This window comes from Aquarana catesbeiana, linkage group LG05 (assembly GCF_042186555.1).
Source record: "Aquarana catesbeiana isolate 2022-GZ linkage group LG05, ASM4218655v1, whole genome shotgun sequence".
In the NCBI taxonomy this organism is placed as follows: domain Eukaryota; kingdom Metazoa; phylum Chordata; class Amphibia; order Anura; family Ranidae; genus Aquarana; species Aquarana catesbeiana.
Genome location: NC_133328.1, coordinates 84309660 through 84324783, shown reverse-complemented (window position 1 = coordinate 84324783; position 15124 = coordinate 84309660). Strand labels below are relative to the sequence as shown.

Here is a 15124-nt window from a genome sequence, read left to right as displayed (position 1 = left end):
TGTTGAATTCTAAACATAGGCAAGTTGTAAATAGCCTTCTATAAAAGGTGTTATAAGAAAGGATGTGAGCATACCTCTACCTATAATAAGGATACATCAGTTATGGACAGTTTTGTGGGGGGAGGAAAGGGCATAGGGAAAAGGTACGGTTTAAATGTAACTTCTAGTTTGTTTACTTTTTCCTGTAAAAAATTCAATAACCTCAAAATAAAAAAGCACATTTAATGGGGGGGGGAAGCTTAACCATTTTCAACCAGAAAGTGAAAAACCTAGGTTTTTCACTTCCAAAAGAAAAGCTGAACATTGAAATGTTGTTTATTTTGGTATTTAAAGTGGTTGTAAATCCTCTCCTATGCCCAGTGAAGTGAACAGCCTCAGATAATACACAGAGATAAAACAAAAGGTTTACATGTATATCTGTCTTCAGCTTTCTACATTCTTTAGAAAGTGCAGATCGTGTGAGAGCTGATTGGAGGAAAGGCACACCCCACACCCACACACAGAGGAACAAAGAAACTTGCAGAGCTGTATTCTGAATAGACAAGCTCTCAGCTCATCTCCCTAAAAGTTCCCTCCGACTCAAATTTCCAGCTGCTTTCATCTCCTGTGTCAGAGAGCTTGTCAGAAGTGAACTCTGCTGATAACAGAGCAGCAGAAAGACAAGGGACTTACAGCTTTGGAGGGAGATAAGTAAAACACTACAGATATACGTGTCTAGGTCAGATTTAACGAATGGGGTTTACAACCACTTTAATGTCTCTCTACGTCTAGCATTTGTGAATCCTGCTGGAATAAGGATACAGTCTGAAGCTAGATAAACATAGGATTATTTGTGTATGTCAGTTTCAAAATAATGATATACCTTAGCAGCTCGGGCAGCCTTCATCTTCAACAGCATATCAACAAAAGCCACTCTGACCTTCTCTGAATTATCGTGGAGACTGTACTTCAAAGATGGCAACATTTGCTCTAACAGTGGATGACTAAACTTGTTATCCAGAAGTATTTTCAGACACTAAAAACAAAAAATTCAAGAACATTAGTAACTTTTTAGGTTAAATGTTAAAGTGGACCTGTACTCAAAATTACCTACATTTATATTGCTCTCCAAAACTAGAACCATTGAATCACCCTGTAATGGAGGTTCCCTTTATTTTGCACACTGGACTTAAAAAATTGCTGCTTCTACAGAAGTTTTGCCTGTGGAAGCAGCTCAATGTTGTCCTAGGTGTCCATGTACATTAGGACGTTCAGAGGCATATTTTAAGCTCAGCGATCAGAGGCAGAAAAAAAAAAAACCTTTCAGTACTGCATTTGAGAGGAGTTTTCTGGCCGAAAAAGAACACTAAACGCCTGTACAAAAACGCTTTACATGCGCTTTTTTTTTTTTCTGCCAAAAAAATTGCCCAGTGTGCATAGACCCTTAATGAGCACTGTTCACTTTGAATTACCAATCATGTACAGATAAAATAAACTGGTATGGATAACTGCCCTCTCATTACAGCTTAGTCCAAGATTTTAACAATAGACTGCCTGGCTTAAGACCCCTTTCACACTGGGGCGGTTTGCAGGCGGTATTAATACCTCCTCCTGTTGATAGATTTTGCCACCTGATGATACTTTCATTGAATTCCAAAGCGTTATTGGACAGGTATTAATACCGCCTGCAAACCGACCCGAAACAGCCGCTGCTTTGTCTCCAATGTGAAAGCCTCTGCAAAGGCGCTTTGCGGTGGTTTTTAACCCTTTCTCGGCCGCTAGTGGGGGGGGTAAAACCGCCCCGCTAGCAGCCGTATACAGCCGCTAAAACGACGGTAAAGCGCCGCTAATAATAGCGGTGCTTTACCGCCGATGCACCTCCCGCCCCAGTGTGAAAAGGGCCTTAGAAATGTTTCTGGTGCTCTTCAGAAGACCGATTATGCTGCATTTTTGTGCATTTTTCACGCACCGAACGCAATGCAAAGGCACATGAAAGCATCTAAAACGCAATTTAGTTAAAAATTGACAAATGAAAAAAAAAAAAAAAAAACAAACACAAACTGTAAAAAACTAAAAATGCATGTAAATGCACATTAAGGAAAGCACAGTGAATGCAGAGACTGGTGTAAATGAACCCTTAAATAGATATAAAACAATTGACACAAAACTATTATACTTATTTTTTCATCTTGAAATTATGACGGTTTTAAACCGGATACACATTTTGGAAACAGTAAAGCAAATTCTCCCCAAAAAGGCAAGGTGCTCTAGAACCCACAGAGAAGGTCCCATTTTCCTTGGACTTCATTTTTAAGGGAAATCTCAGTGCTTTCACAGGCATACCCACTGTCCAATAACGCTTTGGAATTCAATGAAAGTATCATCAGGTGGCAAAATCTATCAACAGGAGGAGCTGTTGCTCAGGAATATTCTGGAATGGCTGAAAAAAAAAAATCTATTTTGTGAATTGCACATTACAGGATGCAGGAAAAGTGTTCTGCAGCCTTAGGATGTTCAAAAGCAGTCCAAAATGTGGACAACACAGCAATGGATGACCAACAGATCCACAAAAAGCAGCATAAAAGAACAGAGGGGTTTTTAGAGCTCACCTGAAGAACATTAGGACTGAAGTGGGCATACACATCTAGCTAGTAAAACCTAACTAATGTGTGGACCAAAGACCAGGTGTTTGGAAAGATCCACCTGAGTAAAGCACCAGACTGGAGATCCACCATGTCACAGTAAGTCTTGTCCTGCTGGTCAGGTGTGTGGGATGAGGACTGGGCCCTGCTTGTCCTACGCTGCTAGAAAGTTGGAGTTGCCCTTTTCTCCATTGTCTCTATACCACTTTGAGGGATTATCATCTTCATTGGGTGGTGGTTCCAGACCAAGACATTATATTTGTTGTGTTGTGTATCACATATCAACTTTTTCATTTGGCACTTTACGATAAATGTGTGTGCAAGTTTTTTGTTTTTTTGCATTTCACAATATTTCATGTCTTTTTTTTTTTTTTTTTTTTTTATTTCAGACACCACAATATATATATTTATTGCTTATTTAAAGGGAAGGTGCAGCACTAGTTTTTAGATAATTTACATATACTGTACACTCAGACATTTTGGGGAGTCCAGAATTCCTTTGCGTTCACATTTTTCAGTCCAACAGATAGGTGGGCAACATAGTAAAGAAGGCCATCTGACTCAAAAAAAAAAAAAAAAAAAATGGGGACTGCTTGCAGTTCAAATAGCCACCCAACTTACCCAATATCAGAAGCTGGCATCATATGAGGCCTAAACAGCCACCTGGTAAAAAATGAAAACCAGGATGGTAGCCTTGCAAAACTGAAAATGTTGAAAAACTACAAGTAGTGCGAAGAACCACTCAGATCTACAAGAGTGTGGCAAGGGAGGAACCCGATGCACAAGACCATAAGTTTGGATGATGGTCTGCTCAAGTCTCCTAAAAGGTGGTGGACAGAAAAACCAGGGCACCCATACGAGGTAGGGCCTTATCTGGAATACAAAGGGAATCCACCTTTGGAAGAAGCAGCATCTAAAACTTTTACAGTCTGAACCATAACCAGGCAATGGAGGGAAATTTCCTTATGGTGAATTACAGCTAAAACAGAGGGAATTGAGGACAATGTCCTGGTTAAGGTGAAAGACAGAAACTACCTTAAAGCAAGGAAGCCCTGGGCCTCAATAGCAACTTGTCCCTCGGAAAAACAAGAAAGGGTTCCATGCAGGACAATGTCCACAGTTCAGACACTAGCTTGAGGTGATGTCAATAAGAAACACCACCTAGTGGTTGAGCATAGAAGAGGCCTGTTCTGATGAGTTTACATGAAGATCTTTAAAATGCTAACAGAACTAGATGAAGATCCCACATATTCACCACGGAACGAGAAGGGGCGCTACATGGGAGACTACCTGTATAAAAACAAAAATCAAGACAGAAGAGGTCAACGGTCTCTGAAACAAAATATACCGAGCAACTCCTGGCCCTTGCTTAGAGCCAAATGCTGGTCCAGATCCAGCTGCGGGAAGAACAGATTAGTCTCATGGAGAAATTTAAAAGGTACAAATTTAAACGGTATCCAACTGCTACAATAAAGAAGAAAGAAAAAAAGTCCCTACTGTAAATGTAATAGCCACAGAGGGCAAGTGGTTTCAACTACCTGCCTAAATATACTACAGTACCGAAGGCAAAAAGGGGGCCTGTACAAAGAGGCTCTAGTCAGCACCATACTGACTAAGCCCACCAAAAAAAAATTCCATAACATCCTAAATACAGCATAGTCAGAGGAGACTAACACTACATTCCCAGGATGACTAATTTTCAGAGTTCAGAGAAGACTGTTCTAAAGTCAGCTAGACTCACACAATGCCAAGTAATCATGCTATTTATACATACAACAAATTAGCAGTGTTTACTTGCAGACAGTTTAGCTGTGTTTAGGAAAGGGAAAGTGCTGTGTCCAGGGTTGATCTACAGCTAAACACGCATGGCGTTTAGCTGCAGTGGGTTTAGCATTAGAAAATGACATGCTTCCCCCTTTCTTCCTGAAATGTTAGTGTTCCTTCTCATGTTGGTTCTCATACATCCTCATGTTGGTATTCATTTTGGCAGACATGGTCTAACCATAGTTAGTAAGCTGTCAAAGGTGGGCACTGACATTGTGGTACAGATGTAACGTTTATTTGGATAGGTTCGGATTTCCTCATACATCAGGACAAAATATCACCTAGTTAGATGCGGGGATGTACCAATCTTGCTTCTTTGCCTCTATCACCAGAACACCAGAGAATTGGGTGTCAATTAATTGTTAATGATACCCTAAAACGTAGATTGCAGTGCAGTGGGTTTGCAGGCACCAAATTACATGGTACTGTAGTACCAAGCAGTTTGGTTTGGTGTGTTTTTAAAAGTAGTGCGTGTGAACCGGCCCTCTATTTTTGTTCTCCTCTCAAGCAGGCACACAATGGTAAGCATCACCTTTGCTCTGCACTCCATTTTAATTATACAGCTTTATCTACTTGCTCAGAAAAGCACCAATGTCAAAGAGGAGGTGCCCCCCCCCCCCCCCAAATGGGGTATTGCGAAAACAATAAGGCCTGAAAAATGCTGACACAGCTAAACTCAGCTATCTGCAGCTAAACTGTCTGCTGTCAGATACAAATGCCCCCCCCCAGGAACCAAACCCAGGCCCCTGAACTAGCAAAATTAAAAAAACTAAATTAGCAGTAGAGGAGGCACTACTGAATGAGCAGTATGTGAGCATGCACGAGCACCTCTGAAACTGAAGTGCAAGCAGGAAGGATAGCCATCCATGGCTGAAAGTATATGCACAAAAAAAACTGCATGGGCCGAAAGTAAAGTAAAAACACTGCACATAATAAAAATAAAGAGGAAAACCTGATTCCCATAAAGTATCCAGCATTAGACAAAAAGGAATATGTGCTGTGTTCTCCAATGTGCTGCATATGACAACTGCTGTAAATCTGAAACCGGTACAGCCATAGCAAGTGCACACACTCAGGGGATGTCCCAGCCCTGGTCCCAGCATGTAACAAGGGATCTTTGGGCAATACTAGCCTGACCCTAAATGTAAAGGCTTGAGGGGCCTGTCCAAGATGGCAACCGAGACGGCTGTCCAACTGAAGAGCTCTGCTGGTGTGCGGGTGATTTATCCTGCTTTTACAATCTTTCCCTTCTCTTGCTATTTCCTAAAACAGCCGATGAGAATCGTAATCGGCAAACAACCTCCGGATCCTCGGGCTGCCTAGGCTACCGTTATTGCTCACCTAGCGCATGTGGCCGTACCTATTAACTGGGGGAAGTTATGATGACTTAACCAGGGCTCTGGTTTAGATTATACCTATGCTTCCAAGTCTGCTCTTGCATATAGCTGTATGCTCCTGCTGTTCTGACAGACATCCCCCATGAGTCATGCCATCAGGCAGTTAAACTTTTGACTAGGTTTCTGCAATTATTAAACTTTTTTTTTTCTTTTTAAGTATTGTGCCCCCGGCTAAGACCAGGTGGATGGCAACGTTTCTACAACCCTACTTACAAGCATCTCTCTGGAAGTAAACTCTACTCCCTAGAACTGACGGCTGTACACAGTTCATGACCCAATTTGGATTTTGAACCATGTTTCGATTTGGATATGAAATGCGGTCTTTTGACTGTATGGGGTGGGTGAGGGATGGGAGGGTCAGTTTTTGTTCCTCGTTTTTCCTTTTTGGGGCTAAGACTCACTCAGAAATATGATCGTTAAGATGTGTATTGAATTACTACCATTAACCTTGTGTGATCTTTTCAGGTGTCAGACAAGGTGTTTGGGCTTTATGAGCTCCATGTGAGGTCTTCAGCAAATGGGCACCAATTACGATACCTTTCCTCACTTTACTCATGGAACGTCCAGGGGTTAAATTCCAAAATTAAGAGGTCCCTTGTTTTTAACTATATGAAAACTCAGAAACCAGACTTCTGTATCTTACAAAAGACCGACTTGACTGGGAGTAGGGTTTTGGGTCTAAAAAAGCCCTGTGTGGGAAATTACTACCACACGACATACTCCTATGCTCATGGGGAGAGTATCCTAGTTCGGAAAAGACCCTGCCATTTACGCATCTGGACCTTAAGGGGAAATACATGTTGCTACTTGCTGTGATCGATAATATACCTATGATAGTGGTGGGCTTATACATCCCGCCACCTGCAAATAGGACTCTGCTTACCAGGTTGACGCAATTGCTCGCTACTTATTCTACAAGTGATATAATCATTGCAGGAGACTTTAACATGACTCCATGCCTACACCTGGATAAATTCCCAGTTGTCCAAGTGGGCTTCGAAGTTTAGCTTTACTGATGTCTGGCGGTAGAAAAACCCACACCTTAAAAACTATATATGTGCCACTCTGCCCTGGATAGATCTGGTTTAGGTCAGTAGTTCCGTTATAGCCAACGTACAGGGTGTGCCTAAAACTTTCTAAAATTCATTTGGCACCTACTCAGGTCTAAATACACTGGGATAAAAGAGAAGCCAACAGACAGGGAAAGGAGGGGCAGGGGATCAAACCTGCAACTCTGACCTGGAGTAACACTCTACAGAATCCCCAGAATACTGGCCTAATTGATAAGAGTCCTATGAAAATGAACACAGATTGGGTTACACATATTCCCGATATGCCACAACCCTGGTCCCGACATACAAGGAATCCCCAAACAATACTATCCTAATTTTAAAAGTGAAGTCCTGCGATAGCTGAAACACAAACACTTTTCATCGCTAGGAGTACAGGCTATTGCAGAGAGATCTTCAGTATGGAAACATTTGGAAACCTATACTTATTGGACTGAGGAGACCTCCAGGATTTCATATATATGGCAAAAATCTAACCGTGTATGTTGGCTGACTGGGCAGACCACATTTTCCAGGATTTCACTATATCTGGAATGAATCTATCCGTGCTAGCCCTGTTGGCTGACTGTAGAGATATCTAGGATTTCACATAGCCACCGTTGAATCTACCAGCAGCTGTTGAAAGAAACCATCCAGAAACTTCTTCCAAATGATCAGAGAACAGCAGAGCTGAAGAACAAAATGTCCACTCTTCCTGAGGACACTAGAAAAACTAAGGCATTTAGATTATCCTAAGGCACGGTTATCCTGTGCTGGCCAAAGGACTTTTTGTTGCCAGTGTTCATTTCTGCTGTGTGGGGCAGTATGACCCAACAGTATAAGAATTCCTGTGTTCCTCAATGGCAAAATTGGCACCAGATGAAACCGGTCCTCTCCCGCAACTAGCTTGCTAGCGAGTGGGTCGCACTGAAGCACAGCACATCCATGCTACCAGAGAGGGCCCCAACGTACTGCAGTGCTGTTCATCTTGCACCTTCCCAAGCTGATGGGTAAAATGTTAGTTACAAAGCCCTATTCAGCAGTCTTCACCCTTTCAGTGGGTATTTTCCCTAAAGAGTCTTCAGAGACAGGGTTCCACCAGGAGGCCATGGCAGGGCCTTGGACCTGTAGGGCACCGTGCAGCTAACACACCATGCGACACATAGGGCAGTTCCCACAAGGCACATTACAGGCTGCCCTCACTTCTTCCTGGCGGGGTCCAGGTATGGTCACCCAAGGCAAAGCAGAGGAGTAACCAATCAGGATGTTAGTTACTCTGCAGTTGCTGAAGAATTTTACTAGAATAAAAAAAAAAAAAAAAAACACGAGGTTCCCTTAAAGTTATACTGGGAGGTCTTTACAGCTTTTGTTTATCAGTGTCCAAGAAGCATGACTCAAGGTTCCAGAATGCTTCTCCTGTGTGCCAAAATGTATGAATTAAAAAGTAAGCTTGGGCAAAAGAGCAGCTGCAGAATACTTACTAAAAGTTCTAAATCACTCATAAAATGACCTGTCTGACACTGAAGAATACAGCCGCCTGAATCCAAGTTCCATTTTAACATATCCAAAGCACTAAATAAACCATACCTTAAAAACAGAACAGCGGACATCAGCAGAGCTGATATCTCCAGCAAGATCACAGAGGATCTTCTTCATAAGGTCTGCCAGCATAGCTGGAGGGATTATCTCCCAATACTTAGCAGCGATTTTACAGACTCCAAGAACTCCAGTAGATCGAACAAGATGATGAGGATCTTCCAAGAGATTCTAGATACAGTGAACAGAAAATGCATTACGTGAAATAAGTAGCAAAACAAAACAAAACAAAAAAAAAAAAAACACAAAAAAAGTTCTCAACTTACAAAAAGTTCCTCAAACTGTTTTTGGATTTCATTGTCCATATCTGCTTGGTTCATATTTAGATCCCGGAGAGGAAAGACTTCAACAAACAGCAAAGCAGCATTGGATCGGACCTCTGAATTTGGAACCTATTAGGTAGAAGCCAATGAACAAAACATATTTTTCACAGAAACTACACAGGAAACAATGAATATTAATATTCTACAAGGCCAAAATCAAAGTCTATACCTTCAAACCTCTCCAAATAATAGGTTGGTACAGTCTGTACAGCATCTGCTCCACACCCTGACGCATCTTCTGCTGGTGAAAGTAGCTTAGGATCTAGGACAATACACAATAATGTAACTTTACAAAAAAAAAAAAAAAAAAAACACACACACACACACACACACACGTTCACCCCTCTAAAAACAGAATAGTAGAGAAATAAATATATATATATATTAATGAAGGTACAACATTTAGCAAGTCACATGGTTGATGATTAAAAGAGGCACATCTAAGTATGCAGGCAACCAGGGTAAAACTGTCCACATAGACCATCCTCCACACCACCATCGACATCATCCCTTCCATGAGCGCTTCAAGTCTCGCTTTCAGATCGTTCTACTGCAAGGTAGTCTTCCCTGTCACGATTGCAGACTGACAGCGGTGAGAGCTGGCGGCGCAGAGGACAGTCCATGTGGACAGCTTTATCCCAGATGCTGCGTCTTTTAATCATCAACCATGTGAGTTCCGAAATGTTGTACCTTCATTAAAGCGGTAGTAAACCCGCTGACTTTTTTTTTTTTCTTCCCCTACACCTGTAAGGGAAAAGGCATAATGAGCTAGTATGCACCACAAAAGTTAAAAAAGTAACGTATATAAAAAACGCAATCTGTCATTCATTGACTCCTTTCATAACGTGAGACTTGTGCGAGATCTCCGGAGAACTTGATCGCTCTAATTACATATTTCAGTCAACATTTGCCAAAAAGAGCCTGGATGAGTTTTGGATCTCAATCAAGAAGTCATATCCTGCAATCAGTTCAAAAGCAATCAAAGTAATTTTGCCACTTGTGTCTCCGTGGTTTTGTGAGTTTGGATTTTCAGCATTGACTGAAATCAAAACAGACAGAGCGTTCTTAAAATCGACGATGAAATATGTGCTTGTTTGTCGACTTTAGAGCCTCACTTCAAATCTGATTTGCTCTCGAAAGCAGGCACATCCTTCACATTAAATTTAAAATTAAATATATATGCAAAAATAAATAAGTTCTTCACCACAAAAATTGTTAAATCTTTTCAGGTGTGCCGTGAAAATTTAGATCTTTTCAGTGCGCTGCAAGACAAAAAAAGTTTGAGAAAACACTGCTTTAAGCCATAGGATCCTTATGTGGACAAACAGTGCCCAACCATGAAAGCTGCCTTAAGGAGTCTTTAAAATGCATCCACGGAGAAACTCAAGGCTCTTGGAAAATCTACCAGCTGCCAAATGGCAGTATCCTCTGGGTTTGCATAGCTCAGTTCTTGTAAGTGAGGATGCAATGAAAGATTTGGGATTTTTTTTGGCAGCCGGCAGGACACAATACCAGTGACTTTAGGGAAAGACGAATCTGTCACTGGCAAAATAAGCTTAGTGCGTTCCACATTAGCCAAGAAGCTGTACCACGGTCTTCAGAGCCCCAGAGTCTGGCATTCCTTCTAGGTTTACTACACCCTGGATGATTTCTTATCCTCAACTTCCACCTCTTTCCCAACCTGAGGAACTTCCTCCAACACCTCATCCTCCCTCATAAAGAGAGGGAGGGGAAGGAGAGCACCCACATTTGTTTCCCAGGCATTCTAAGCCCATGGGAACCCCTGAGAGCTGGTCACACAGAAAAATCCTCCCCTAAAACAAAAAAGGAAGTTGAGTACTGTGCCCCTGAAACAGTGGAAACACTAGATAAGGGCAGGGATTTGGCCAATATGACCCTTTGAGGAGCCATTGCCGGACAAACTGTAGGCAGGGAGATGGAGATCTGGAAGTCCACCCACAAACACACCCTCTATAAATTCCAGAGGGAAGCGGCCACCTAGATGAGAGAAATATCAGTCCAAGCCAGAACTACTGTGTGGCAGTCAACTGTTAGTAGACAAAGTCCATTAACGTGCTGTTTCTGGGTAGAGGTACCGGCAATGGCTGCTGTACAGGGATGGTAGGCAAAATGGCGCTGAGCAGACAGTCTCTTTAGTGCAGTGTATAATGATCACCATACTGTGGAGGTTCAGGATCAGCAAAATCTGTCAGTAAACAACAAATACAGGTAAACACTGTCTGGGAGGCTGCCACATTGCCATCATTGACATTGAGGGGCACTCACTATGTCCATTGCTGCAGGACCCGCTGACCCAATCTTCCACCACCACAACTAATAGCCCCTACTGGGACTTCAGGGACTCTAATCCTCTCCAGGGGAATCACTGACCTGGAGCTGTATAGCATCCTGCCAGATAGTTCACTAGGTACGTCAAATACTAGAGATTGCTGACCACAGGATCCAGCGCAGACATTACAGGTCATCTCTGCCCAGTGTCCATTCATCTGTAGGTGGCAGCATAACCCAAGTGGTCATGAATATGAACTCCTGTGTCCTGGCATGTACTGAGTTGCCATGACTGAGTGAAGTGGCTTTATAACATAATATGGAGTTAGATTTTTAAGCCATGTGTTGTTACAAGCCAAGGCTCTCCCCGTCGATATGTAAAATGTTCCAGTTGAACTGGTAGGAGAGGAAGTATGCAAAAGGAAGTTGGGGGAGGAGATTAGGTTTTGAAACAAGCATGTGGAGGGACAAAGGAGTGGTGTTTGGAAGGATGAAGAGGCAAGACGTGTGTTGGAAGCTCGAGAACGATGAAGGACATTACATCTTCACCCCTAAGTTGAGTAACTTGTTTAGTTTACTTATTGTACACACACACACACACACACACACACACACTGTACATGCTTAAATTTTTCTAGAAGGGATAATTGTTTTGTGCATGTTGTAGCCATATTTTGTAAGCTATGAATTGTGTTGTATATCCTACAGTTGTATGAGTAAAAACTTTGTTTAGTAAAGTATTGATACACTACAGAAGTCTAAGCTTCCTTGGTTTTACCGCAAGAAGCTGATTTTGCACTCTCCGGTTTTAGTAAATCAACCCCAGGGTGCCTCTGCAGCACTGATATTCCGTTGTCGTCGGCTCCACCTGCTGGTCTACAGAGCTTTGCAGATCCCCTGACCTGTCTGCCCCTTTTCACATACATACATTAGCCAATGTCATTTCATTGCTCCTGCTAGAAAAGTCTTGCCAGGACATCCCAACTCCGACTCCCAGGGCCTGCCTGGACCACACAGCAAGGAATATGGTAGGGAGAGTAGGGAGGGACAAGATCTCCCTCTCGTCATTGTCACTTTTGATTGTTTATATACCCAAAACATTTAATTAACTGAAAAAAATTACATTAGAAATGGTAATTTCCATTTCTTAAAGACAGAAGTTAATAATCTTTCATAAACTTCAATACCGAGTGACAAATTCAATCACTTTACCATTAAACTGACAAAGAATGTGGTGTTTAGAAGTATTATACTTCAATTGCCAGTAAGGAAATGGACTTATTTCAAATGAAACAACCACAATATGGACGATGACAGCTTTTCAATATGGTCAAATATACTGTTAAAGTGACACTCCAGACCTAACAATTTTTCTACCTAATGGATGAATTTGGGAAAGCTTTTGTTATTCTATATTACCACTGGAAAGACTGACCTTTACCATGTCTGGAACAGAGGAAATCCAAAATGTAACGCTTTTATCAGAGCTGGGAGGGGAGGAAAATCTTAGGCTACTTTCACACTGGGGCAGATGGGCGTCGGCGGTAAAGCGGCGCTATTTTTAGCGCCACTTTACCGCCGCCATTCTGCCGCTAGCGGGGTGGTTTTAACCCTCGCTAGCGGCCAAAAAGCATTAAAACCGCTGGCAAAGCACCGCTTTGGTTTGGTGGCACTGCCCCATTGATTTCTATTGGCAGGGGCGCTTTAGGAGCAGTGTGTACACCACTCCTACAGCGCTGCAAAGATGCTGCTTGAAGGACTTTTCTTACCGTCCAGCAAGCACACCGCTCCAGTGTGAAAGCACTCGGGTTTTCACACTGGAGAGACAGGAGAGGCTCTTTACAGGCGCTATTTGTAGCGCCTGTAAAGCGCCTCAGTGTGAAAGTAGTCTCTGAATATGGATAGTGGTTTCAGTCATGTTTTTCAAGTGGTGCAAATTTCTCTTAGTTTGGGGAAATTTCATATCACAGGGCAGAAAGGGAAGGAAACTGTCCACTGTAGAGATATAGACTGCAGTAAGAGCCAAACAATTGGGTTGATTTCTTAAAACCAGGAGAGTGCTAAATTAGGTACAGCTCTGCATAGAAACCAATCAGCTTCCAGGTTTTTATTGTGAAAGCTTTATTGAACAAGCTGAAGTTAGAAAGCGATTGATTACTATGCACAGCCGCACCAGATTTTGCACTCTTCAGTTTTTAGTAAATCAAGCCAAAAGTTTCTAACCCTTCCTGAAACTGTTGATAAAGAAAAAAAATCATCAAGTTCAAACTTTTTCAAAAATTAGGCAAAATAATTCTGTAGATTGAAACATTAGAAAGTTTTGACTATATACCTCTCTCACTTTGGGATGCACTGGAGAATTTCTTGGCAAGTGAACCCCATGATGCATGAAGTCCTGGATACAAGTGTGTTCAATTGTCTGTTGCGCAAAATGAAGGAGATTACATCAAATGTTATTCACAAGTGATCCTAAAGTGGAACTACACCAAACTGTTAGAAAAACAAAATTTAAAAAGGTATCCATTATCCAAGAACAAAAAAATATATATAATGCAGCTTACCAGTCCCTTGACTGCATTTTTTTAAATGTCAGGCTTTGTTTATTACAGGTACTTATATAGCACTGTCAGTTTACACAATGCTTTACATATAAAATTGTACATTCACACCAGTCCCTGCCCTCAAGAAGCTTACAATCCAAGGTCTCCAAAGCCCAGTACACACTATAAGAATCAGACAAACGACCGTCTGGTTTTCCTCAATGTTTCACAGAAGGTCAAAACCAAGGATTGTACCACAAAGGCTTTGTCTTTTTTTTTTTTTTTTGTCATTTGTTTCTGATCACTTGCAGTCTTCCATATGCCATTTTTTTTTTTTTTTTTTTTTTGTACAAAAATTGTGATTTCTGTTCATGTATGAGAAAAACTTTGGAATTTCCCCCCTTAACCTAGCTGTATTGTTAAAGTGTTTGTAAAGCTTCCTTTTTTCTTTTTTTTACTAAAACAACAAACATATACTTACCGTATATACTCGAGTATAAGCCGAGTTTTTCAGCACTTTTTTTGTGCTGAAAGTGCCCCCCTCGGCTTATACTCGAGTCACTGCAAATTGCCTACCTGATCAGCCCGTGTGTAATGCTCAGACAGCAGCCGACCAGTGTGCAAAAGCCATGCCTCCTCGTCCTTGATAGGAGAACACTCATTTTACCAGCAGTGAGTCAGTGTTCAGCCTATCACGGACTTCCTCTTCCCACAGACGAGGATGAGAGGGGCTGTCCGTGATAGGCGGAATACCGAACAAGGACTGCTGGGAAACTGAGTGTTCAGCCTATCATGGACGAGGATGAGGCGCGGCTTTTGTACACTGGAATGGACGCCGTCTGACTGCATGACACGGGCTGATCAGGTAGGCAGATCGGCACAGGGAGGCAATGGACACAGGGGAGGCATGCAATGGACACAGGGAGGTATGCAGCTGCAGATGGGCATTGTTCTTTCCACTTACAGTAGCTGCTGCATTTCTCACCCTCGGCTTATACTCGAGTCAATAAGTTTTCCAAGTTTTTTGTGGTAAAAGTAGGTGCCTCGGCTTATATTCGGATCGACTTATACTCATGTATATACGGTACCTACTCTGTGCAGGGGTTTTACACAGAGCAGCGACGGGTCGCTTGCTAGCACTCCTGGCTCTTCTTCTTCATTCAGTGCCCACAAAAGGAAGCCGCTTCCTATGGAGGCACTCGTGTGGGCTTGCTCCTGAGCCCTGCTGCTTGCGTCCATAGACCCAGACAGTGGGGCATGGCCCCACAGCAGTTCTATCCCTCGTCACATAGTTTGATTGACAGCAGCAGAAGCCAATGGCTCCCACTGCTATTGATCTGCTCTGTGAGGAGGGACAGATTCAGGAGAGCTGCTGCACTCATGCACTGTTCTGAATCACAATGGGGCTCACGTAAGCATAAGGCGAGGGCTGGCGGGGAGACCCAGCCTATAAGGTTTTTTAATTTAATGCATAGAATGTAAGGC

General features: G+C 42.3%; 1 protein-coding gene across 1 annotated transcript in view; it reads right to left on the bottom strand.

Moving 5' to 3' along the window:
* Nucleotides 1-15124, bottom strand: part of NCAPG2 (non-SMC condensin II complex subunit G2) — a gene marked incomplete in the record, with an annotated part of 89488 nt that overhangs the window by 50816 nt on the left and 23548 nt on the right. The window contains 5 exon segments of the mRNA XM_073629932.1: nucleotides 863-1015; nucleotides 8479-8658; nucleotides 8754-8879; nucleotides 8980-9072; nucleotides 13432-13518. Of these exon segments, the coding sequence (XP_073486033.1) occupies nucleotides 863-1015; nucleotides 8479-8658; nucleotides 8754-8879; nucleotides 8980-9072; nucleotides 13432-13518 (639 nt within the window).